The sequence below is a fragment of the Tamandua tetradactyla genome, chromosome 1 (genome assembly GCF_023851605.1).
Source record: "Tamandua tetradactyla isolate mTamTet1 chromosome 1, mTamTet1.pri, whole genome shotgun sequence".
NCBI classification, from domain to species: domain Eukaryota; kingdom Metazoa; phylum Chordata; class Mammalia; order Pilosa; family Myrmecophagidae; genus Tamandua; species Tamandua tetradactyla.
Genome location: NC_135327.1, coordinates 80,038,431 through 80,064,053, shown reverse-complemented (window position 1 = coordinate 80,064,053; position 25,623 = coordinate 80,038,431). Strand labels below are relative to the sequence as shown.

Genomic DNA, 25,623 nt, shown 5'->3' with positions numbered 1-25,623 from the left:
AGTAACAGGTTATATTTTGATTTTTTCACATTGGAGCGGCCTCATATTAATAGGGTCTTCGAAGATCCCATTTACAGATGAGTTCATGCCCACATGACTGGGAGCGAGAGTGGGGAGAAGCATTAGGACTTAACTACGTCTTTGTGGAGGGCACGATTCAACCCATAATAATTCCCAAGTTGGGAATGTGCTCTTCTAAGGAAACAATTACTTCAAGTGTACCAGACAACCAGACCCCAAGTGGCTGACACTTATCTGATACATAAGGGCATGGCTATGGAAACAACTGCAAGTGTATTTTACAAAGTACTCCCTTAGTACTTAAAGAAAAGCTCATTCTTATGGTTCCTTTTACTCATTCCTCAGCTTCTAACACTCCTATGGTTTTCAGAAATTGCTGATTATGAAAGCACACTGGAGGCAGAAGAAACGATGCTGTCAAGTCATTTCTCAGGATACAGAAGTGCGGCTGTGTTCTGGAGGTGGCAGAAAAGGAATTACTACCAAACGTTCTCAGCTCATCTTTGGCTTACAGCATGACACTTTCTTAAAACTAAACACTCATCCTTATCTTGTGACTCACAAAAGAAAAGAAGAACAAGAAGGGGTCAGTTAGCTATAAAAGGATGACCAACACCACCACAGATATTTTAGCTTTACATAGAACATGGCGTAATGGAATAAAATGAACGATAGAGATAATGAAACTAAGGAAGGGAATTTAAAATAAAAGAAAGATGAACCCAACAACAAGCACTTGTTGCTACCAAAAATAAAAAGGGAATGAGAAGGAGGTCAGCAAAGTTAAAAGTTTATTCTGTAATCTCTTGTTATGTTTGAAATAAATACAAAAACAGGATTGGCACTTACTTTGATAAGGATTGCAGTTAAAAAAAGAAAAAGTGATAGGAAAACTCTAAATAATCAAGTTAGGTTTTATATCCTTCAGGTGGCATAATATTTAGATCACATAGCTACAGTCAAATCCACCAGAGAAATGAAGTATTTATTGAGGAAAAAAATACCAAAAAAGGTATTTGATTATTTATCTCTCAATGGGCTTAACACTAGCACTGACACAAATGAAAAAAAAAGGTATGTGGTATAAAAGGATTCAAGAGATAGCACACAAAAGCCTAGACTATAAAGAAAATTATAAGGGAAATTTTCATATATGATAACGACAGTAGACGGAGTCACCTCAAAATTAAACGAGAAAAAAAATTCCCCAGAAAAATCTAGAATGCTTTTGGATTAGCAGTAGCTATGGCCTACAAGGAAAAGCACTGGCTGCATGACACCCCAATTCTAGTTTATCTGAGAACTTACAGGTTCAGTTCTTCAAATGATATGTGCGTTTAATTAATTTTATTAATTACTAGTATGTTTTATAATCACTTTATTTATTTTAACATTTTTATTGTAAAAACTTAACATACAATCATACAAACATAATTGACATACAAAAGTTCTATATATAATCACAATTTTAAAATAAGGAAAGGAAAAACCTGAGCTGGATAGAGAGGAAAGACTGTTGGAACTGTTCCAAAACTGAAATGATTTTGTTAATATTCTTAATCAAGAACAAACGCCAGCCTCTTCCCACTCTGAACACAAGCACATAACTGGCTTACAAGAAGCGTCTTTGGTATAAGTGAATTCCCAATTCAGAGACTCTTAGGTCTGAGAGGGACGTCAAGTCTACCTAGTCCAGCAACCCATCCGGTGCTCTGCATTGTCTCTCTAACACTCCGTATCCAGTGATGCCCAATTTAAATACTGAAACATTCCCGCTCAGGAACACTTTCCTTTCTGGGTAGGCATTTTTACCAGCTCTCACTGTAAAATCAGTTTTCCTTGTACTGAGCCTTAGTCTATCTCCCTATGGTTTCCATTTGCTGGATCCATATACTAAGGACATAAGGAACAAGTCAAATCCCCCTTCCACAAGACAACCAACCCATCACCCCCAAATTGTTGAAGGCAGTTGTCATGACCCCCAGTTCTCTTGACCCACCCTAATCCCCCAAATCTTCTGGGTTCTGTCAACTACTCTTAACAAAGGATGTTTGAACTTTTTCTCTCGGATCCAATGATGATAAACTACTGCGTCTTTACAAAGTAGAATGCTGGGCTAAGTGAAATCTTCCAGAAATAGTTTGAGCGTGATTCTAATAGTACAGCACTTCTATTTTTGTAATTGAGAATCACATTAGCCAGTTCTGGTGGCAAATCTCAGGGCTGAGTACTAGTGATCTTACAGTTAATTAAAGGCCTTATGTTTGTTATCACGATTTTTAATCTCCTTGGAGCCATTTCAGCATTTTGATTTTTCAAAATCTTTAAGGACCCCGATTCAATCATTAGTTGGATTTGAAAATGCTTCATAAACAACTTTGATGATAATTGCACTCCACCACTTCATCCCGGAAACAAACAAACAGAGAGGGGTTAAGCAAAACAGGGCTGGGGGCCAAGTCCAATAGTATGCTTCTAGAAACAGTTCACTTGGCCGAGGCCAAGCCATTAAACCACACCCTAAGATTCACCAACTGCTACATCTCCTAACTGCTATTTAACACAACCATGTTCCTCTCTGTTGGACAGAGTTGCTTATTAAATATTTTGCTGAAGTCCTGACACCTCGTATTTACCGCATTTCCTTGACTGCCTGGTCTAACAATAATGCTGAAGTAAATGCCAGCCTGGTCTAGTGCAACACTTTTCTTACTGAGCCCAGAGGGTCCCAGTGATTACCGCTTCATCTTATAGCACAACAACCTTTTAACTATAAAAATATTAGTCTTCCCTAGAACTGATTCTGTCAGTCATTTTCAGAATTCACCTTCTTGCCCCTTGGAAAGTACACAATGACATTCACCATCTTCAATCTCCCGGCACCTCCCCGGGTTATGAGTCCTCAAAAATGACTGGCACTTTCAGGGTCACGACTGGAATTCCAGTCCCCTGGGACACAAGAATTCTATCTACTTGAGGGATTTTGCCACTTAACTGGACTTCCTGACCCCGTTTTCCGGTCAGTGGTCTGACTGCCATTTCAGGTGGAAACGTGTTCTCACCTGTTGTCACTCCTGTTCTGGATGGGAAGCCCCGGGAGGGCAGTCATCACCTTGTCCAAAATGCACAATGACATGAATGTTCATTTAAAGGCAAAAGAGGAGCCAAACGGGAGTTCAGAGATTTTGCTTCACTGTCATCTGTCATCAGGGAACAGTGGGTTCCAAGACCCTGCCTCCCCTTTCCCGTCTTCACCAATCCGAGGAGCTCCGTCCTCCTCGCAGCTGCCAGCATGCCTAACGGGCCGGAGTGGACCTGATGCTGGTCCAAGTCCATGTCCCTTCCATTTGGGGTCAAATCAGGTTTCCCACAAAGACATGTTCAAGTCCTTACGGTTCCTACAGGCGTGAGCCCATCTGTAAACAGGATCTTTTTTTTTTTTTTTTTTTTTTTTTTTTCAAAGACAGAGAGAAGGAAGGAAGGATAGAAGGAAGGAAGGAAGGAAGAAAGGGAAACATTTTTAAACATTTTCTTGTTTTATTGTATTCTGTTTCTCCGTTTTTGTTACATGGGCTGGGGCCGGGAATCGAACCGAGGTCCTCCGGCATAGCAGGCAAGCACTTTGCCCGCTGAGCCACCGCGGCCCACCCTGTAAACAGGATCTTTGAAGATTCTTTGACGAGTCCATTGAGACGAGGCCAAATTGAATCAGGGTGAGCCTTAGTTCAGTACGACTGGAACCCTTGTAAGAAGAAGAAACGTGGACACCAAAGACAGAGTGAGGAGGAGTCAGAAGGCAAATCACCAAGTGACAGAGGTAGAGACTGAGTCACCGCCAGCTACGACCAGAATGCTTCAGCCTGGAAAAAACATGGCCCTGGTGACACTTTCATTTTGAACTTCCAGCCCGAAACCTGTGACACAAATTCCTGTTGTTTCGGCCGACCACTCTGTGGTATGTGTTATACCAGGCCTGGCAAAAGCTGAGAACCTTCTCTTTCTCATTTTTAGGTTAAGAACATTTCTTTTCATCGTTTGGACGTATGATTTAAAATCCTGCTGGGAGCCACATTTTCAAGCTTTCTGCTTGCCTTAGATAAATCGTGGCTGCTATGTCAGAGCTGCTCTCCTGTCTGAGCTCCCTGACCGCCTTGTGCTGCCTCTCCGTACAGAGTCTCACATTATCAAACCAGGCTCATTGGGGAACTTGGTGTTACAGTGTGAGTTATGCCTCTGTGGCCGAAATGTGCCTGCATGATGCCACAGGAGGCTGACCTGGGAGCTCTTCTGTACCCTGCCACCCCCAGAAGTCTCTTCTTTGCCTCTCTCCATTCGAAGGGGTTGCCGTTTAAAGTAAGACTAGTAAGTAACAACATGTGGGTAGGAGAGGGAGCCCAGAGCTTGTGGTTTCAAGTTTCAAATGTTCTGCTTTTCTGAAGCATTGCTGTAAGTTTAATATTCTCAATAGGACACATCCACAGCAAAGACATGTTCTGGAGAACTTCATGAGTGCCTGAGTCAAGATATTCAGCCCTGGCTGGGTAGCTATGGATTAAACTGCATCCTCCCAAGAGACAAGGCTCAGGTCCTACCTCCCAACCCTGACTATGACCTCATACAGAAATCAGGTCTTGGAGATGTTATTTATTACTTAAGATGAGGTCAAACAGATTACAGTGAGCCTTCATCCAATGTGGCTGGAGTCCTTCTAATAAGGGGAGAAGTGGACACTCTGGGACAGAGGAGAGAACACCATGTGTAGACTGAGGCACAGAATGTCACGGATTGCAGGCAGGCCACTGCCAGAAGGCAGGAGAGAGGAGAGATTCTTCCCTACAGACTTCAGAGAAAGCATGGCCCTGCCAACATTTTGATTTTAGATTTCTAGCTTCCAGAAATGGCTACCCCTAGGCAACCGAAGAAAACTGAGACAGAGGGTGTGGTAGTTTGGAGCACTTACATACCCCAGAAAAGGCCATGCTCTTTTAACCCATTCCTGTGGGTGCAGACCTGCTGTGGGTGGGACCGTTTGGTTAGGTGATTTTGAGATGTGACCCACGCCATTCAAGGTGGGTTTTAATCCTTTTACTGGAGTCTTTATGAGACAATAGAGGACAGAAAAAGCCAAGAGAGCTCAGAGAGGAAAACACCAACACCAGAGACGCTAAGAGAGGATCCACAGAGGAAGCCACTAGAACCAAAAGCTGAAAGCAATGAAACTCAGGAGCAAAGGACCAGGGGACACCGGCCATGAGCCTTCTCACGTGACAGAGGAACCTAGGATGCTGGGAGCCTGTCTTCAGAGTCCAGGTATTATCCTGTCAGTGCTTTCACTGGGAATTTTCACAGTCTAAGAACTGTCAATTTTAAGTTAATAAATCCCCTTTGTAAAAGTCAAACCCATTTCGGGTATATTGCATTCCAGCAGCTTTGGCAAACTGAAACAATGGGCATCCAATTTTCACCTATGTTTTGATAAAGGGACTTAAGACTTGTAATGAAAAGTTATATTTACTTTCCATGGTATCCACCTTACATTAAATGTGGGGAAGAAAAAAATCTCACCTGCGAGAGTGGAACGGAGGGGGAGGGAACGTTAGAATGGATACATTTAATAGCTCAGGAAGTCTAGAGGCCAAATTTTCTTTAGATGCACCAAGTAGCCATTTATGACAATATGATCTGTGTACGAGTGGACTAATGAATTGGTAACAAAACTGGTAGCCAAAGAGTTTAGTGGACTCAAATAAGTCTCTTAGCCCCTCTAGACCTCACTGTATTTATTGGTAAAAAAAAAATAAAAGACAGGGTTAGATCATTCTTAAGATTTTGCAATTCAAAGTGAGTAGAACAGTGATGACCTGCCAGGCACCCACCGACCAGCCACAGCGAGAGGGCTGGGTTCTTCCTTCCACCCAGGAGCACTGCAGCCTCCCCCTTCTTCCAAAGTGCCAGTTAGAAATCAAATCCGGGCAATCTATCATTATATTTTATTTTCCTAAACCTACCTGACCTAAAGCATTGAATATTCAGTCCTTGCATCTGTCCCCAATAGTTCTACCCTGTTTGGGAGAAAACATGACTGTGGTGGTGGTGGTGGGGGGGTCTATTGGCTGAGCCCCATCTCTGTGCCCCAAAACAGCAGCACTGTGAGAACTCTGTAAGGAGGCCTGTTGGGAGCCTGCCTGGTCTGAGCCTGCAGCCCAGAGAAGGGTGGGCAGGACCCCCACCAAAGAAAGCGAGGCCCTGCGGTGCTATGTTAGTTGGAAAGCTGCTGGAATGCAGTACACCAGAAATGGAATGGCTTTAATAAAGGGAATTCAGTAAGTTATAAATTTACAGTTCTAATGAAGTGAAAGTGTCCAAATGACAAGAGGTTATCTACACTTAAGAAAGGCTGATGTGTCTGGAACACCTCTGTCAGCGGGGAAGTCACATGGAAGACCAGCTGGCATCTGCTGGTCCCTAGCTCCTGGCCCCTTTGCTTTCAGCTTCTGTTCCTTTGGGGGTTCCTCACTTTGCTTCTCTGGGACAGGCTTTCATCTCTTGGCTTCTCTTGGCTCCCTCCAGGTTCTGGCTTGCTTTACATCTCATGACAATTTCTGCAGGGCTCTAAGCATCTCCAAACATCCGTGTCTCTGTTCTTTCAAGTGTCTGCTCTGAAGTTTGTCACTTCTGAGGCTTCTGTCATTTCTGAGGGTTTTCCAAAATGTTTCCTCTTTTAAAGGATTCTAAGAAATGAATCAAGACCCACCTGAAATGGGTAGAGTCACTTCTCCATCTAATCTAAAGTTAAAACCCACAATTGGGTGTCACATCTCCATGGAGATAATCTAATCAAAAGAGTCCAACCTACATTATTAAATCAGAATTAAAAGAAACAGCTGCCTCCACAAGATGGACTCAAGATTAAAATATGGCTTTTCTAGGGTACATAATACTCTCAAACCAGCACAGGTGCCAAGGAATGCACAAGAGTGAGGCCCTCCAGGAGGCTGAGGTTGAAGGTAAGACTACCGAGAAGGCAGGGCCTGGACAAGAGAGCGTCGAACTGCAGGAGGTTTGGCAGCTCCTCAATAAGTTAAACACAGAATTATGACCCACCAATTCCGCTCCCATATATATACCTAAAAGAACTGAAAATAGGTGCTCACAACAAAACTTTTAAATGAGTGTTCATAGCAGCACTATTCACAACCCAAAAGACCACCAGTGGATGAATGGACAAACAATGTGGCACCTTCTATCCATACAATGGAAGACTATCCAGGCATAAAAAGGGATGATGTTCTGACATTATGCCAAGTGAAAGAGGCAAGGCAGAAAAGGGCGAATACTATAGGATCCAACTTGTATGAAATATCCAGAATAGGCAAATCTGTAGAGTTGGAAAGTGGATTAGCAGTTGCCAGGGGCTAGGGGAAAGAGCAATGCGGAATGATTGCTGATGGGTATGGGGTTTCCTTTCAGGGGAATGAAAAGTTCTAGAAGTAGAGTGTGGCCATGGCTGCACAACACTGTGAATGTACCAAATGCCACTTTAAGATGGCTAAAATGGTAAAGTTTATGGTATGTGTATTTTACCACAAGAAAACAATTTTACAAAACAAGGCCACCACCAAGCGAAGAAGCTGGCCAGCCTGCCTGACAAGGAGCATCCTTTTATCCTCCCTTTTGCCTACCTGCCACCAGCATCCATACCTGCTCCCGCCCTCGCGGGCTTTCCTGCCTCTGAGCAGGAAGGATAGACCTAATGAGCTCAAGTGTCAGCACAATATAAATTACAGCAAGGGGAAAAAAAAAAGAAACAACTTGATGCATGACTGAGGATCTAAGAGAGGAATGTCCACCATTGTTTGTGATTATGGATCACATCATGATCTAATAGCAATTTTTATTTAATCAATAATTTCCATGCTGAACGGACAGCCCTGTTACGGAGAATCGACAAGCAGGTACTGATAGCGACAAGCCTTGTTATTAATCTTTCCGCTGCCAGCTTATCAGCCAAACTACTGTAAAAGGTGCCGCCAAGATGGATTTTAGAACCACCTCTCTCCTTTTTTCCCCTGCCTCTTTTCTTTCTCTCTTTCCCATAACATTTCATGTGACGTCTACTCTATGTTTATTTGCGTAACCTGGGGCACCGACAGTGGCACAAAAAGGCAGTTTACCTTAAGCAATTTCACAAATCAGTAGGTAGGACCTAGCCCATTGCTCAGGATTAGCCATTACAGGCTAATAAATCATACTTTCTCTTTGAGTTGTCAATCGCCAAAAAGCTTTGTACAAACGCTGGCTTCTGTAATTCTGCAAAGGCTTTTCATCTTGAAATAAGATGCTCTGGACTGATAACAAGAATAATCCCCTCTCGATCAAAAAAAAAAAAAAATCTGCATTTTACCAATCAAAGCTACTGCCAGAAGCCAAATGGCTCAGCCTTGAGACTCCAGTGAAGTTTATCTCTGTTAAACACAAGGAGGAGTACAGTGAGGGCTCTGTTTCATTTTCAGCTGGGCTATTTTATCTCACTGTAGGAGCTATGCTCTTGCTTGCCAAGTGGTAGAGGAGAGGAAGGTGTGAGAACTTTTCGCTACCTCCAGGCAAAGCCACCAGAAGACCTGTCCTTTATGAAACAGGACTCTCCTGTCTGTCCTGGAGAGGGCTCTTGGCTCCCTGGGACCTGCCCTATATGCTGAAGCACAAAAGAACCACTCAAAGACACACACTGTCTTTAAGGTGGAGAAGACAGGACAGACGAGACAATATCATGCTCCCCAAAGGAACCGATGTGGATCTAACAGAGCACAGTTGGAGCAGTTTTGTTTTTCTGGTTAGGAAGATATTTTCAGAACCTGATGTTATGTATTCATAACTGCAAATTAAGGGACACCAAGGAACAAAGCAAAACAATGAAAAGAGAAGACAGCTAATAAACACAACAAAACCATCAACACTAAATGGGTCCTAAAAACTTGATGGACAAATGTTATCAGAGAAAATTCTCCCAACGACCTTGATAAACCTACTTGGAAGAGAGAACGCAGAGTCTTAGGATGCTTAGGTGATGTACCTGAGGCCACACAGACAAGACACAGGGCTGCCAGGGGCTTGGACACCTCTCAGGTGCTCAGCCAGCAACCCCAGACTCTCCCTACTTCTCTCTCAACTCCATCCACCAACATCTACATGAGCCGCCAAAACTGCAACTGGGAAATTTCTCCATACTATCCTCCAAACTTAAATAAAAAATACATTTAAACAATTTCTACTGCAGAGTATCACTTCTGGCCCTGCTCCACCCCACCCCCTACCCTCTTCAATACATGGCACCGATAGCTTCTGGGGCTTTGTAGAGCTCAGCCCTGATCTTTCTGAAGCTCGGACTGACTCAAGCCCCTCCTCTCATCAAAGACATTCAACTCTCTTTACTCCGTATGGAACAGAAGTCAGACTCCTCGCCTGGCAATCATGATTCCCATGATGTGGCACTACCCTACTCTTTAATCTCACCTCCCACTACCCTTTGCCTTCCAGACACACTCTTTGGTTCTGCTATAATTGGATTACTACAACCCCAAAGCATAAATGGACTAATTTTGTACTTATATCTCTAACCCAAAGAAGTGTCAAAAGCCCCAGCCTTTTCCTATCTTAGCCACCATCATAGATGCAGTTCTCCTATACTTTCTGCAACCATTAACTTCTTTGTACCATCTTCTCCACCTAGAATCTATACTTCAACCCCAATACCTCTCTGCTTTGCTCTTTCCCTGTTTAAATCCACTATCATTTGCCTGTTTTCCCACTGCCCTGCTTGTACATTTACAGTACTCCTAAAACTCCATCCTGTATGTTCCCCTTATACAAAGGGACAGACATAAAAAATGTTGTGTATCAGGTCTTGTTTTCCCCACCGCTCCCAGACTCCAACTCCACAGATCTGACATGCATGAGGCTTTTGATCATCTTCTAGAAATTATGCCTGCAATTTGTGTGGTGGCCACCAGGTGGTGCTGTCTTGTAACTGGGAGGGAAAACAGCCCAGGATCCTAAGGAAGGGGGAGAGGGGTGCAAAATAAGTGAGCATCACCAGATCAGTGGCATCTCCCTTTTTAACTTTAATAAAAGAATCTCTTTAATCTCTCCATACTTCAATTGCGTGGATTTATTAGAATGCTATTCACCCTGTACTCTATTCTTCCTTATATTTGAATTATGCTTTCAATTTTACAAAGCCCTTTCATTCATATGTTCTCATTTGATCTTCAGAAACAAAAAACAAATTTAAAAACCCTATGAGAAAGTAGGATGGAAATTAGTATCTCCATTTTATGGATGAGAAACCAAGGCTGGAAGTAGTAGGGTAACTTGCTCATAGTCACAAAGGCGTTTTTGGGCAGACGTAAGAGTAAAAGACAACTTTGCAAAATGCTATCCAATGCTCTTTCCACACCCCCACTCACTGACGAATGGTGAAGGGTTAAGTTTAACGTCCTGGCCTAGACATAATCTTTGGAAGGTATGCCACTTTCCATCTTCTTGCCTACATTAATTGCTCTAGAAAAAATAATTCATCCATGGTCTATTTGACTAATCCCAGAAAAGCCTGAATGTCCCTGAATCTTCAAAAAGTCCTTGCATTGGAAAAGTGCTTTCTGTTTTTGGGGCTCTGTTTTATGTCAAAGAAGGACTTTAACCTCTGACCCTGTTCTCCATGATCTCAGAAGTCGAAGTCTTCGTGACTGCCCTCGGTCTGCAGAGAAGCCAGTGACAGCATTTCCCCACCTTGGCAGGGAGCCTGGCTGCTCACGGCCTCGCTGAGCACCTTCTGGGTACCTAACCTCAGCAAATGTTTTCCGGTTTTGGTTTTTATTCATCTCTGCCTGTTTATGTACATATACATATATTTTCTCAAAATGGGCTTTTGCTAGAGACAACTTAATGAGGCCACTGCTTTTTTTTTAAATCTGAACATTAAAAAAATGTTCAGTTCTTCTGAACTGAAACAGAGTCAATTTTTTCTTTAATCAGAAATATACTTTTTTGTTTGTTTGTTTGAACTCTGCAAGAGGAAAGATTTAGGGCTCAGCAGTGATTCTGAACTAGGGGCAAGTTTGTTCCCTCAGGGGACATTTGGCAATATCCAGAGACACAACTCCAAAGTGAAGTGGGGTTGCAAATGGCATCTAGAGAGTAGAGACATCCTACTCTCTACACATCCTACCACGCACAGGGCAGTCCCTCACACCGAAGAATTATCTGCTCCGGTGTTCTGCTTTAGGGTAATCATGAAGGAGAACTTCTAAAGGGACATCAAGGCACTAGAACACAGTAGCAGTGTTAAGAGTCTGAATCTCAACATAGTACCCGTGGGACGGGACTGAATCAAGGAAAAGGATCCAGTGACCTTTCTATCCCTATCGTAAGATTCCAGGACCCCGGAGTCTACTCGACACTTCTATGCAAACGTGAATTTTATGCTGACACAACAAACCACACACTGCCTGAATAACAACTACACGAACCATGTTTTTATAGGTGACATGCATGGACAGAGCAGCCTCTTAAATATCTTTGCATTTTTCACTTTAATAAGGAGAAACACTAACATTATAGTGTGTATAAATTTTTAGCTAATTTCTCTGACCATTTTATGAGTTAAATAGTCTTATCCTTATTTCATAGTTGAGGTAAGGGGGGCTCAGAGAAGGATCAGGAGCTGGACTTAAACCCAGGTCTGTCAGCCTGAAAATATGGCATTTTGTCACTCCTTTGTACTGCTACAGGGTAACAGTGGCAAGCAAGACCATTCTTTCAAACCAGGTGCTATTTCTTCTTATTAAAAAGAAAAAAAAAAAAATCAGGCCTCAAAATGTGACTTCCATGACTTGCTTTCACCCTAACCATATATCCCACCTGTTTCTGAGCAGTCTTTTTTGGCATTTCTCATCCCACCCTCTTCTGTGCACCTATGACTCAGCCACACAACTGGGGCTTCATCGTGTCCTGCCTCCCAGACTGCTGGCTAAGCTTTTTGTGTTTCCTGGCCTCCTGCTTCCAGTTAGAACGAACACCCCTTGAGGGGTTGAGCCATGCTTTTAAAGCGCAGACCACAAAGCTTCTGGGCAGAGCGAGTCCACCAGGGCTCAGCCTGCATCTGCCAGGGAAAAACAGATGTGCTATCAGCTCAAGCTCTTCCCAAAAGACAAGAAAACACCAGGCCAGCAATGGCTTCAACAGGCAAGTATACTTAAATTAGACTGGTCTCCTAACCCCAGGTAACCATCCTTCCTCTTGCACAACATGGGTCCATACAGAACATTCTGGGGGACAGATTACTGACAGAATCTAGAATTTCACCTAAAGTATCACTTACAGCCAATCACAAAGCTCCTGAAGGAAAAAAGAAATCTCCAAATGGTAGAAACTGTTACTCCGAGGAAGATTTTCATGAAGTTATCCCAGGGGCCATAATGGCTAAGCAACTTTAAGAAAATATCTAATAAATTACTCTACACTGGTTATCTCTTTTTTGAAATATTGATTTGTTATTCTTCATTCAAGGGTCCAGGCATGTTAACAGACTGGAGAATGTAAAAATCCAGTAATTACTCCAATAATTAATAACACCCCTAAAAACCAACCACAATTATCCTCAACAGCGTCTGAGGTACAGGGTTGGAAAAAGCTCCTAGGAAAAGGATGTGATTATCTGCTTCCTTCGGAATGCACCTGGGCAGGCTGCCTTAACTGATGGCAGCGTCTCCCACAATCCCCAGCTTCTCACACACACACACACACACACACACACACACACACACACACACACACACACCTTAAGTTGAAAGGTGTGTACATGTGGGTGCTCAGCACACTTCAGGCTGCCAGCCGGTTAGCTGGCAAGGAGATAAAATCCATCTGCACACCCACACCACCCCAGCCTAAGGATGATGCATTCAAAACCTTCACTGCTTTTACTGAAACTGAGGTCCAAGGAGGTGACATGTCTTGGCCAAGTCCCCAGTTGGACACACAGAGGGGAAGGGAAGGAGGTCTCCAGGCTTTGGCCATGTGCACTTCCCAGCTCAGCAACAATTACTATAAAAGAAGCCTTAGAGCTAGCAAGCCGAAGCCACACACACACACACACACACACACACACGCAAGATGTTGGTCTTCCACTCTCGCCCCCTACGCACACAATCCTGCAACACACGGATGCATAAAACCAAGAGAGGTGGGAGGAACCCCTTTTAGACCCTCTGGTTCTCATCGGGTCTCTGCACGGGCTCGCCCCATGGCCTCAGACATCAGGGACAAGGTTTACTGCCACGGCTGTTTCACACTGTAAGTGGGAAAGTAAGGCTCAGAAGGCTCAAACAGTTCCGGGGAAGTCATCCCCAGGGTCAGGGAGGAGCAGGGGCTGCCTGTGCAAATCCTGGCTGCCCTCTGAGGCTGCCACTGGGGGACCACACAGCCCCTACCTGCCCGCACAGGTTTAGTCTGATCCCTGGAGTCTCTCTTTACAGGAACAATTCCTACAGGTGCAATTTAGTCAGCAGTGTTAAAGAATGTGGCCCCCACGGCAAAACTGTCAAAGGATGGCTTTGAAGTGTGTGGTTCTTAGTCTACGTTTTACATAATATTTCCAAATAATTAGAGTAACTGAATTAACTAGCAACTCCATGCAGGGAAAATAAGATCAGAATCTCCACTCATTCGTTTTAGGTTTTATGTATGCACAAAACTAATTTTTGCCTAATATGTGAGACTCCTATCACATCTTAAACTCAATTTTCTCTTAGGTAAGGATATACAATGCAACTTTAGCAAAGGGATCAAAATTAGATGGAAAACATTTAAAATGCAAATTTAGGATCATGGTATTAATGTGAAAATAATGTCTTCACATCCTAACTCTTCTTCGTGTTTCTACGGACACATCAATTCTGCACAGATTAGATGTGCTCTCTTTATTTCTAAATCTCTACGACATTAAAAAAAAAAAAAAAGCCCTTCATTTTCATGTACAGAATTTGTTTTCCAACGGCAGCAAAGGTCATTATAACTGTATTCTTCCGATAAAGGAAACTGCAGCCTGCTTTTAGAGATCAAAAGTCGCAGCACATGAAAGCATTTAAAATCCAAGTTAGATGGTTAATCCCTCTGTAAAAAGGTGAATTTTTTACACCATACTTAAAAGATACAATGGAAGATTTCAGGAATTTAAATGCCACCCAGCTGAATCTGGGGCTAATACAAACATTTTTCTCACATTCTATGCCTTTTGGCCCCACTTGTAAAAGAAAATATCCTCCCACAGGGTAAACTCCAAGGCCCCCGCCCCCCCCCCCCCCGCAAGGTCATTCGGCCGGGGTCACGGTGGGGATAAAACTGTTAAAAAAAAAAAGTTTGACTTTTTAAAGCTTTGGAAATAATACTGTCCATGTTGTTTCTTAAACAGCCCATGGGTGGGTTGCTGAAAGGTAGAGTTTGCAGCGATGCAGCAAACAGGTAAACAGGTGGCTGTTACCTATGTGTGAGTGCATGAATCTGATTCTTTTGGATCCCGGTAGCGAGGCTTTGAAGCATTCCCAGCCACGCGGCAGTGGGGACTCCAAAGGTCATTCATTCCTCACATGTATTTCTTTTCCTGATTTTATAAAAGCCTCTCAAAACATCAATATTACACACAATATCACCTAGAAACACAGAGAAACTGATGCTAACTTACAGTGCATACTATCCAGTTTTCAGGCACTTCAATCAGAAATGAGATGATAAGAGAACATACTTCTAAGGGAAAATTAATGCAGGAGGGAAAGAGATCTCAATGAGGAATGGAACAATTTCTTGTCTGTGCAAAGAGCCAGGCCACCAGAAAGAACTTGAGTAGTTTTTACATAGTAACAAACCAAAAACCAAAAAAACTAAATGAAGCCCAACAACGAGAAGTGAAATCCTCTGACTTTCAAAAACAAATGTGAACTTAAAATACATCTCTTTTTATTGTAATGCACAACAAAGAGGCTCTAATTAATTTAGAAGTGAAGGAAAAATGAGCACTGTTCACTTAATTTGAGATGTTACAACGTATGTCTTCAAGGGACAAACCCATAATAAATTCAGTCTCAATCCAGTGAAGTATACTTCGAATTAATTTTCATGCTCTATACAGCTCTTACTCTCTGGTTCCCTTCTATGGTTAACTGACACGGAGAAAGGGACAGAGTATAACAAAAACCTGGTTAACAAAAATACACATCTACCTTCTTTGCTTCCAGGCAGAGGAGTAAATTTATGACAAATTGAATAGTAACTTGGGAGTAACTATGCCCAATTATAATGATCTTGCTGGGAAGAGAAATTAATTAAACACCTCGGTGATAAAGGCCCCAACAGAAAACCTGGAATAGACACACAGCTGGAGGGCGGACGGGGGTTGGAAAGGAAGAAGAGAAGGAAGAGGCACTATTTAGTCAATCTGTTCGGACAGTAAGGGTACCACGAGGCAATCTTCTCGAGAGTACATGGAGCACATTATGCTGGAAATAATACCTGGCAGGCAAATTTCTGCCAAGTCCCTAATGCTCCTCTCCAACGCTGTGATTTGCTAATGTGAAACACATGTCGCCCTTGTGCACCAAGTTCAAATAACTCTGGAATTCCAGCCGTGTAGCTCAGCGACTGAACCAGAACAAGGGGAGAACTTGTCAGGATTTAAGAGCTTTCAGCAAAGCCCTTCAATTGCAGCCAGCACCCTATTCCACGGAAGGATATCAATTATAGATAGTGACTTGCTTTAGCAGGCAGTCGGGACTGTCAGACACTAGATGGACAACCATGAAGAATCGTGAATCTTTCTATTAACTGTAAGAGGGGGAAAAGAATGGGTCATGGCTATAAATAAGGCAGAGTATCAGAACGGTTTAACACCTTGCCTCTTGGGTGCACGTAGCATGAAAATTCAACTAATTCACAAAATGCCTGCTCTCCAAACCAGGTCACGGGAACTGAAACAGTTAATGCTTCCCTCTGTCCCTAAAAAAAAAAGTGTTTTTTGCAAGTGGTATTTTTCCAAGTGCCCTCAAACTAATTAGGTGGCCTGGAAGTAGGTATTCCTTCAGTCACTAAAAACCAGAGGACCCTTCAGGCCCCACCAGGACGGCCATCAGATGCTTCTATGAGCGTGGACAAATTTGGAATTTCCACACTTCAGACTAAAACGATGGAAAATAACTGATCTAAACTAGAATACCTATTTATGTTGTTGCAAATGATCATTTTTTATTTGCTTAATTAAGCTGATGTACTCCTATCACAGATTAAAATTTGTAGCATGAAAGCAATACACTGGATTTGCTCCTAATTCCGACCTGAATTTCTTCTAGCTGAATTTTGAATTCTAAATTTCCATGGTGCACATGTATGCATTCACGTATTTTTTAAAGGTGGTCTCAATTTTAAAGGTGGTCTCAAAACAGACAACATTGGTCAGTGAATTGGTAGTTTAAGCAAGCTCAGTTTAAAGTTATTCAGATCTTCAGTAAAAAGAAAAAAATCATTCTCTAAACCCTTTTGCCACTAAGATGGAATATGAATATCTGAAAAATTCACTCTTTTAAAGCACTCAGATTAATTAGGCAGCAAAAGGGTTAAGTTACCACCACACCCTAAAAAAAAAAAACAATCTTTCATCAGGTACACAATTCCTTAGAGGTAGAATCAGCTCCTGTTTCATTCCCCCACATTCCCTAATGGTTGAACCCAGATCACAGCAGCCCTGGGAAACTACAATGACATACCCACCGAAAAGCATCACCAGACATCATCTCTCAGGGTGACATTTTAAAAAGGAAGCAGAACTGCTATCCTTGTTTTTATGGCAGCAGCTTTTAAACAAACGGTTCTCCTCATTTCTATTAGTCACTCATTCTATCACTAAGGGTATGTATGACATTCTCTGCTTCCTGGGAATAGCCTCCCATATTAAAAGAAAAATTCCAAACTTTTTCGCCTTACTATTATAATGTCTCTGTGGTTTTTATTAAAACAGTGAGCATGAATAAAGGGCCATTAAGTCAGGCTTGGCTTAAAAATAATGCTTGCATCAAATTAAAGAGAAAGAATCAAATTAAGTTCATGGAAAAATCTGGAAATACACCTTAATTAAAAACATTTGACTTTCTACTTTCTGACTGTGCAGAGAAATCTATAATTCTTCCTCTATAATTACAAGGAGACATGATTAAAAAAGAAATGGGGGTGGTAGTGGTAAAAACCCTGTTGGTGTCATGTTAAAATCTCAAAACATTCTTTATAGAACAGATTTTAAAATCTGGCCAACTGCCTGTTTAACACTAGAATGTATCTGCAAAACATGGACTATGTGGATGGAATATATCACATAGGATGGGCTCGATTGCAGATGAGAAACACTTGAAAAGCTCGTGCATCTGTGAATGCAGGATGTGCATGAGGAATTTTAAAACTTCAGAGTTTTATCTAAATGGAAGAAGGTTATCAGAAATACGGATCATCTAAGAATAAAAGTTGTTATTGAAGGATAATGTATATGTGTGTGCAGAAGAGACAGAGACAAAGAGAGCTTTGAGATCACAGAAAATGCTGCTCTGTCAATTTGTTGTCACTCCTGAAACCACCACATTTAGTGAACCATCCTCAAAATCTTAACTGGGCATTTTGCTTTTATACAGAAGTTGTGTGACCCCTCCATCTGTTTATTCTTGATGACTAAATATTCTTCCTTCTCAGTTGCTTCTGGTCTGGGATGAAGACTCCACAGGCTCTTCTCACACTGGGAGAAATTGCAGAGACGGAAGAGGCACTTCTGACAGAAGAGGCACTAATCAGAGGGAGAGATGCCACGCAGCTGAGTAGAGCATGCCCTTATTTGAAATAACACCCGTGAGGGCGAGTGATCCTGGGACAGTCAAAGAAGGCATGGCTTTCAATCTGACCACGCCACAGTATTCGAAACATACTTCATTAAATATATTTAAAAATCAATAGACATTTTTCCCATGAAACTATTAACCCTACAAGGATTGGCCTCAAGTCAAGAAACTGTGCTAATGGTTTACCCCAAACATCCACTGAACTTCATACAGGATACAAACTGCTACATAAAATAATGGGAAAGCCCTTAGGCTTTGGGGAGTTTGTGGGGGGCAGGTAGAACGGAGAAAAAGAATTCCTTACCCCTACATTTGTTTTTTCCTATGGTTACTGGGTCTTGGAAGGAAGACTCAAACTTGGTTAAAAGGTTAATAATAATTCATGTCCAGCTTACTATTACTCAATAACCATCAAAGTCAGTAACTCAAAATAGTGTTTCTGGCTTACTTGGATCAGAGTCATTACACTCTCTATTGAAGACTTTATTGAATTTTACACTAAGCTTTAGCTGACTGAACAGGTCAAGCACTGTGGCTCAGAGTTTTCTTTATTCTCAGAGAGTCATAAAGCCCTCTCCAGTTTGCAATGCTACTAGCTAAGAAACTTGACTCAGCACGGGGTCAGGGCAGCTGACCTCCAAGGGAAAAGGTCACAGTTTTCGACCCAGTTCCTGAATAGCGTCCACTTACATGCACGAGCTGTTCCTGCGTGTCAAACTCCCTGGTGCAGCCTTCCCAGTGGCAGTTTGTCTCGTAGATTACTTCGGGCTCCTGCTTGCTTTCATCTTTGTCCCCTTCCTCCTTGACAAGTGTTGTTCCTTCCGGCTGTTCCTGAAAAGGTAGTGGGCAGGGAGGAGGGAGGAAAACAAATCAAGACAAAAGGGGAGGAGAGGTGAGGACTTCCGGTAGCAAAGACAAGAGGACAAAATAAAAACCTGATTTAGATTTTTCTTCCACATAATGCAATTATCGGTTAGAATAAAATAAAGCCCAGCTCCACCAACTGGGTGCTGTGACTCAAAGAGGTGAGACACCTGGAATCATTTATGTGCATTTACTTCCAGATTTTCCAACTATGCCTTTTGAGATTTTTAACCGGTGATAAAAACAATATCCCAAATCACAATGATGAGAAATAGTGGAGGCAAAACGCTGCTGCCCTGAACACAAAACTGAAAATAAAATAAAATTCCACCAAAAAAGAAGGAGGAGGAAAATTAAATAAGGCTTTGTAATCTTTAGGAAAAGTATAAGTCTTGGACCTCTACTTGGGGCAATTATTTTTATTCTTTTCAGTATATTAATTTGTTGACCCTGTATTTTGTAATCCAGGGAAATAGTTTACTAGTAAATCTAATTCTGTTTTCACCGTTGTTGGAAGGCTGTGAGAGGCGCTTTGGGGATTTTATGGGGCTCATGCCTTCTTGATTCACCCTCTCATGTCCAAGGATACAAAACCCAAGGCCTGAGAACTACAGTGTCTAAAGTTTGGGGGTAGTCACTTCCAGTCTTCTAAGGAATCGAGATATAAAGATTCCTTATAGCAATCAAAATATAAAGAATCTCCAGAATCCTGGAAGGTAATTGGGGTTACCTGACAAAAACTGCAGACAAGTGTTGAGAGATAACCAACTGTTGACTAGCAAAATGTGGGGGGTGGGGGGTGGGGATATAATTTAAAAACCTATGGCACCAGCCATTCCATCCTCAAATTCTCACTAGAAAGTGAACTGGGATGGATCTGAGGTCTGGGCTGAAAGACAAGAAGGTTCTTTAGAAGTCTAGACTCTCGCCTAACTCCCATTTCTGGGAATAACACTTAGTGAGCTCTTTCCTGTGTCAGTCACAAGAACTCTTTGAGTTCAGTTTTTCAAACTGAGGCGCAGAGGACATAAGTGACTAGAAGCAGAATCCACATGGAAATTTTTAGACTCTTTCTACCAGGATCTGGGGTCAGGAATCAGAATCTAACGTGCTGTTTATGGTTCAGTTACTTGTGCCTCCACCCCTCCTGGCTCTCCAGGTAAATGAGAAGTGGCAAATATGAACATCATCAGGGTTAGAACATCACTAGCTCTACCCCAGATCTGCCTGGGGCCAAGATCAGAGATACAGACTGAAACCTGGTCCCATGTGGTCAGTAACGATTAATCCAACTACTAACTCTCTGAGCTGCAGGTGTCGAAACACCAACTATCAACAATGTAGATAAACCCCACTCAGCTTCTAGCATTTTGTGTGTTTGCTTCTGTGCTTGAGAAACAAATTGAGTCAGATTCAACAACTGGCCTTTTTTTAAATGCATGGGCAGGGCCAACACCAGCCACACAGAGGATGAGGAGAGGCGATGCGAAGACCCCAGGTCTGGGAGGGAGCTGGACGGAGCTCTACCTGCTGAGTCCGGGCCCCCGGACTGGGGAGATCTTCATCGGGCTTGATCTTGGACCGCTTGTTGTGCACGAGATCGCCAGTGCTGCTCACCGCAGACTCGCTCGTGGGCTTGTTCTGCAGGACACATGTCCGGGGCCAAAGACAAAAATTAGGTTTCGGTCAATGAGCCGTCATGGTCACAATACGCAGCTCGGCACAAGCAGGTGTATTTGGCAATCGAGTGGTAACTCTGATAACACTCCCATGTCCCAGTAGCAGAGTTCAGAAAATTCACTCATAAGGCTGCTCCTCGTTTTGAACTCAGTATAAATTTCCTGTGGCTTCTAAAAGCTGGAAGAATAGAGCTGAGGTCCTAGGCCTGAATAAGCTCCAATGGTGCATTTCAAAAGAACACTTAGGAGGTGGGGAGAAAACCAAAGCAAACCGTTTGCAAAGTTCTTTAGTTAGAGCATCCAGATTCTTCTCTAAGCCACAGCAATACAATACGCAAGGAGAACAGAGGGCACAGCAGTTTTATGCTTACCAAATATCACGTGATCCTAAGCACATTCCCTGGTTCTAGCAGAAGAAGCAGTGACCAGATGAGATGCACTGCATCACTGCATTAGATTTATACTGAATGCAGTTTATAGCTGGCACCAAGCAGCCATAGTAAAATGACATTGGTGGGAGAACCGACTGTTAAGTGAGGAACCTATACACAAAATATACGGTACGGAAGCTGAGAGAAGATCGAGGCATTACAGCTATTGGTGGCTGTAATGTCATGCTTTCTATCCAGCTGTCTCTCTCTTACCTGCGAGGACTCAGAGGGGCCGGAGCTGACCTGGACAGGGTTCAGAACAGTAGGGATCCCCGGAATAGGCCTCTGCGTTGGAAAAGTTGGAGCAGGGTGGATGAGCGGAGGACTGTGTCCAAATGCTGATCCTAAGCTTTGCTGTCGACTTAAGATTTGTTGATGCATATGCAGAGAGACGGGTGCAGAAGGGTAGGTGAAGCTCAAGGCGGGGCTGCATGCAGGAAATAAAAAGTAGGAGCCCTTTACTAATGCTGAACTCAAGAGAATCTCACAGGTACACGATGTTCCCACCTTTATACCTACCCCTAATCCTCCGTTTAAATCAGAAGGGCAAAATGACTATTGCCGAACATCTTGAAACCTTCCAAGAGAAAGATTACTACTAAGAGAAGACACACGTGTGCATGGGTACACATTGCACAGACCCGAATGAAAATCTGCACAACTGAAACAAAAGGCATCAGTTCAATACCAACTATTTATTGCAATAACACACTGTATATGAAAAAGTGAATGGGTGACCACATGCTTTATAGTACTTTTATTGGCACTGTGGTTCCGTACACTCCTGCGCATGGAGCAATTCTTTTAATCTTGGCTTACGCCACGCGCTTTCATATGTCTCCAGATCTTATTACAAGGGGAAAGAAAATCAATTGGTTAAATGTGTTTTGAACACCATGCTTGTCATATCACTCATTTGTTTGTAAAGATGGAAAGCTTAGTTCATCCAGAATGCCACCTAAAGAATTTCCATCAGGGCCGCCTGGTTACAGAAGCTGATGGATTAACCTCTCCCCACTGGAATTGGTGATCAATGGGCTTCGATGGGGGAACATTCCGATGGGAAAGCACGACTTGCTCTTCCAGTTAAACAGCATTAAATGTCTATTAAAGCCCATTATGCATGCTAATGCCTGTCACCACTTCATCATGCCACCGTATTTCCCAGGCTACAGTTCATTCTGAGGAAGCAGCAGCATCACCCAAGATTCCTCAACCAGTGGGCAGGGCCAGATTGTCCTTTGTGCCCATATAGTTTAAGAATCAAATCCTCTTAAAAGAATGAAGGGCTTTTGAGAAACCTGCTGATTGCTTAAAAATGTATAAAAAAGCATAATGCATTTGAGCAAATTTCTTTCTTAAAAAATAATCAGTGAAAAAGTATATATATAAATTTATAGTTCCTCCTTTTCTGCTGTGTAATAACCAGAACGAATCAGGGTTTCTTGTACTGGCAAAGGTAGAACTTATGTAAATTTCCAGTCGGGTGTGTTAATTACTATTGCCGTTAAGCACATCAACTGAGAATATAATAATTACAATAAAAAAATTCAAACCATCTCAACCATTTTAAGTAATAATTCCAAAGATCTACTTGGTTCATAAATGTGACTCCACATCTTGCCTCTTTTACTATAATCCATAAAAAGCGGCTTCAATGGGATTACATTACTATTATTCCTACAGAGAACCTTGCATTACAATAGCCTGCCCATTTAAGACTGAATATCATTAAGAATTTTCTAGGAGAATTTCACCAGGCTTTGAGCAACTCTCCCTTCATTCTGCATTGTGTTTCTTTAATAAAGGAGTGCAGAAACATGGTGAAAACAGTCATTGTTCACAGTAAGTTGGGGAGAAATCAGTAATAATATTCCGTTTCTGCAGCGCCACAGTTTTTGCCAGAGTCTCCGTAAGCAACCATGAATGATTACAGCAAGACTTAGCTAAAGTAGCCAGTGTGCATGATTGATAGGGCATTAATCAAAAGATGCATATCTGCCTCAGAATTTGTTCACAAGCTTCCTTCTAATAGCTGATTTCATGTTCACTGAGCTCTATGCCAGTCTGTCCAATTTATTTTTCAGTGTACAAGCCATTCATCAAAAAATGCAATGATTTAATGCCCGCCCCCCTTTCCTTTAGGTGAATGGGTACTGCTAAGTGTAACTACTTTATTCTATTCATTAAAACAAAACAAAATGACCCACTATACATATAAAGTCAATGTCACATAGACTTTGCATGAACCTCTCCATACACCTTTCCAGAGTCTCATTAAGCTATCCTCTCAGTTAGGTCTGGGAAGGGGGCCACTAAGATAATCCACTATACTTCTAATTCTGGGAGGCATGGTATTTGGGGGTTAGACATGAAGACATCAAAGAAAAACATTTCACAGGGTGGACAATGTCCTCTGTTTTGTCATGTAAACCATCTACAAATGTCAGTCGCCAGGTAGGGTGGGTACATTTTAAATTTTTAAAAATTTTTTAAAAAGACATAGAAGAAAAGACAAAAACAAGGCTCCGCATTCCAAACCAAGGCAGCTCCTTAGGGTAACTACTCTCCTGGCCCTTGGAGGAGTGCCTCCCTGGTGTTAGCAAGCACAGGAAGAGACTATAAAGGCACATTTAAGCAAACTGTCCCTTTGGGGCCATCTTTTCGCTGGTAGAAACATTCTTGAAAATTCATGTCCACTATTAGACTCCCAGGGATCTCAGCGGGTACAGAATGGACGGGTGAGTTTTAGCACTGGCTGTTTACTTATGAAGAGCCAGCATGAGAAGCCCTCACTTCTCCAAAGGCAGAGACGCGGGGCCCAAAGCATGGTGGGGAGATCTTGCCTCAACCCGGAAGAGGCGGCACCTGCCCCTCTCTCTGCTGTTGGCTTCGACAAGTGCTTTAGGGAGGAAGGCTGCTCGGCTCCAGACCACAGAGCTGGTTTAGAATTTGGTGGCAGACAGAACGTTCCTGGCTCTGTCAACAGCACTGTTAACCAACTTCAGAGCCAGGGCTTCTCTTGCTTTCAGAACACTACCTGCTGAACCCAGACTCATTTTTCCAAGGAAGCAGGAGATGATGGGTGATGATTGGGATGTCAAGAATAAAAGAAAGAACGTCCTTTCTAGTAAAACTGTGACTCCCAAGTGCACCCTCCCATTCTCTTCAGTGAGCTAAATGTAAGAGAAGAGCCTCTTGAGAACTCCTGGTGGGTGGATAAGACAGATCATCAGAGCCAGCACTTCCTGTTCCTTGCACGTAAGTGGTGGGACGTCACACCAGAGGGGATCAGGCATTCACAGAAGCTTTGACCTCTTGGGACAGCACATGAGGAACTCTGATGGGACTTTTTGCTTCAAGAGCTCAGCATAAGCCCCTTCTCCTCATTCAGTTTCCAGCTTAAATGTCACCTGCTCGGAGAGGCCATTTTGGCCTGCTGCCCCCATCTCATATAACTCCCTTCGCATCCCCTCTCCTCATCATTTTCTATCACTTGAGATTTGTATTACCCCCATGCATCCAGCACTCACTGAGATTATGTTCTCTCTCTTGTATGAGCCCCAGGCACGCTAGTACTGGTCAATCTTGTTCACTGCTGAGCCCCTGGTACCAGGAAACTGCCTGGCACATAGTAAGCCAAAATTAGGTCAACAAGGGACTGAATCTCTTTCTCTTTTAATAAGAGTTTCTTATTGTTGCTGTAACAAACTACCAACACCTAGTGGCTTAAAACAATACACATTTGTTATCTAACAGTTCTAGAGGTCAGCAGTCTAAAATGTGCTGGCAGGGTTGCATTGTTCTGGAATCTCAGAGATTCTCTTCCCTTGCCTTTTCTAGCTTTGAGAGGTGGCCAGCATTCCTTGGATGGTGGCTCACCATTACTCTGACCTCTGCTTTCATTGTCACAGTTCCTGCCTGGATTCACCAACTCTGACCTCCCCGCTTTCCTCTTACAAAAGGAGCCTTGTGATTACACGGGGTCCCCTTGGATAAGTGAGGATAATCAGACCATCTCGAGAGCCTTAATGATACCTACAAAGTCCCTTTTCCATATAAAGGAGCATTCACAGATTCTGGGGATTAGGATGTGGACATCTTGGGAATGGGGGAGAGCAATAATCTGCCGACCATCCTCAAAATAGTCACTTCAAAGAAAAATGTTTTCTCAAATTACAAAAATGTTTGCAATTTGGCAACATGTTTGCAAAGCACTATCATAAACAAAGCTAGTGTCACAGATTCACATCTCTCTATAGAACTTCAGCAGCTCAGCACACTCTGCTGATTACAGAAGTCAGAATAAAGAGAAACTGTAAATGTATTCATGTGTGAAAATGCATATAAATCTCTCCTTTAAGGACACAGTTTGTAGAGTGCAACTTGGTCATTTCCATCAGCCTGAGTTTTATTCCCTCAGGGACTTCACCCTTCTGCTCACCCCATCTTTATGGGGGTCACACGCCAAGAGAGATACATTTTTACATTCTGTTCTTTGAAGTCTCTTCATTCAACACTTAATAAAGCATACTTTGAGAAGATTTTCACAGCTTTCACTTCTTTTCTAAATGACTGCATGGAAGATGGGTGTTTTTTGAGAACCCCAAACATTCGGAAGACAGTGACATGGGAGCATTAGTCTGAATCAGGCAACAAGAATAGGAGAAAGAAACTACTGGATGGTCCAGATTTTCCCAGGCAGTG

At 42.6% G+C, this 25,623-nt stretch overlaps 1 protein-coding gene across 3 annotated transcripts in view; it reads right to left on the bottom strand.

Moving 5' to 3' along the window:
• The window catches only part of GLI3 (GLI family zinc finger 3), a 278,925-nt gene that overhangs the window by 54,020 nt on the left and 199,282 nt on the right, over positions 1–25,623 (bottom strand). For all 3 annotated transcript variants that reach the window (XM_077119394.1, XM_077119398.1, XM_077119399.1), the window contains 3 exons: positions 21,130–21,343; positions 20,334–20,447; positions 18,633–18,773 (listed from right to left, as the gene is read on the bottom strand). In XM_077119394.1, the coding sequence (XP_076975509.1) occupies positions 18,633–18,773; positions 20,334–20,447; positions 21,130–21,343 (469 nt within the window). The remainder of the gene's footprint in view (positions 1–18,632; positions 18,774–20,333; positions 20,448–21,129; positions 21,344–25,623) is intronic.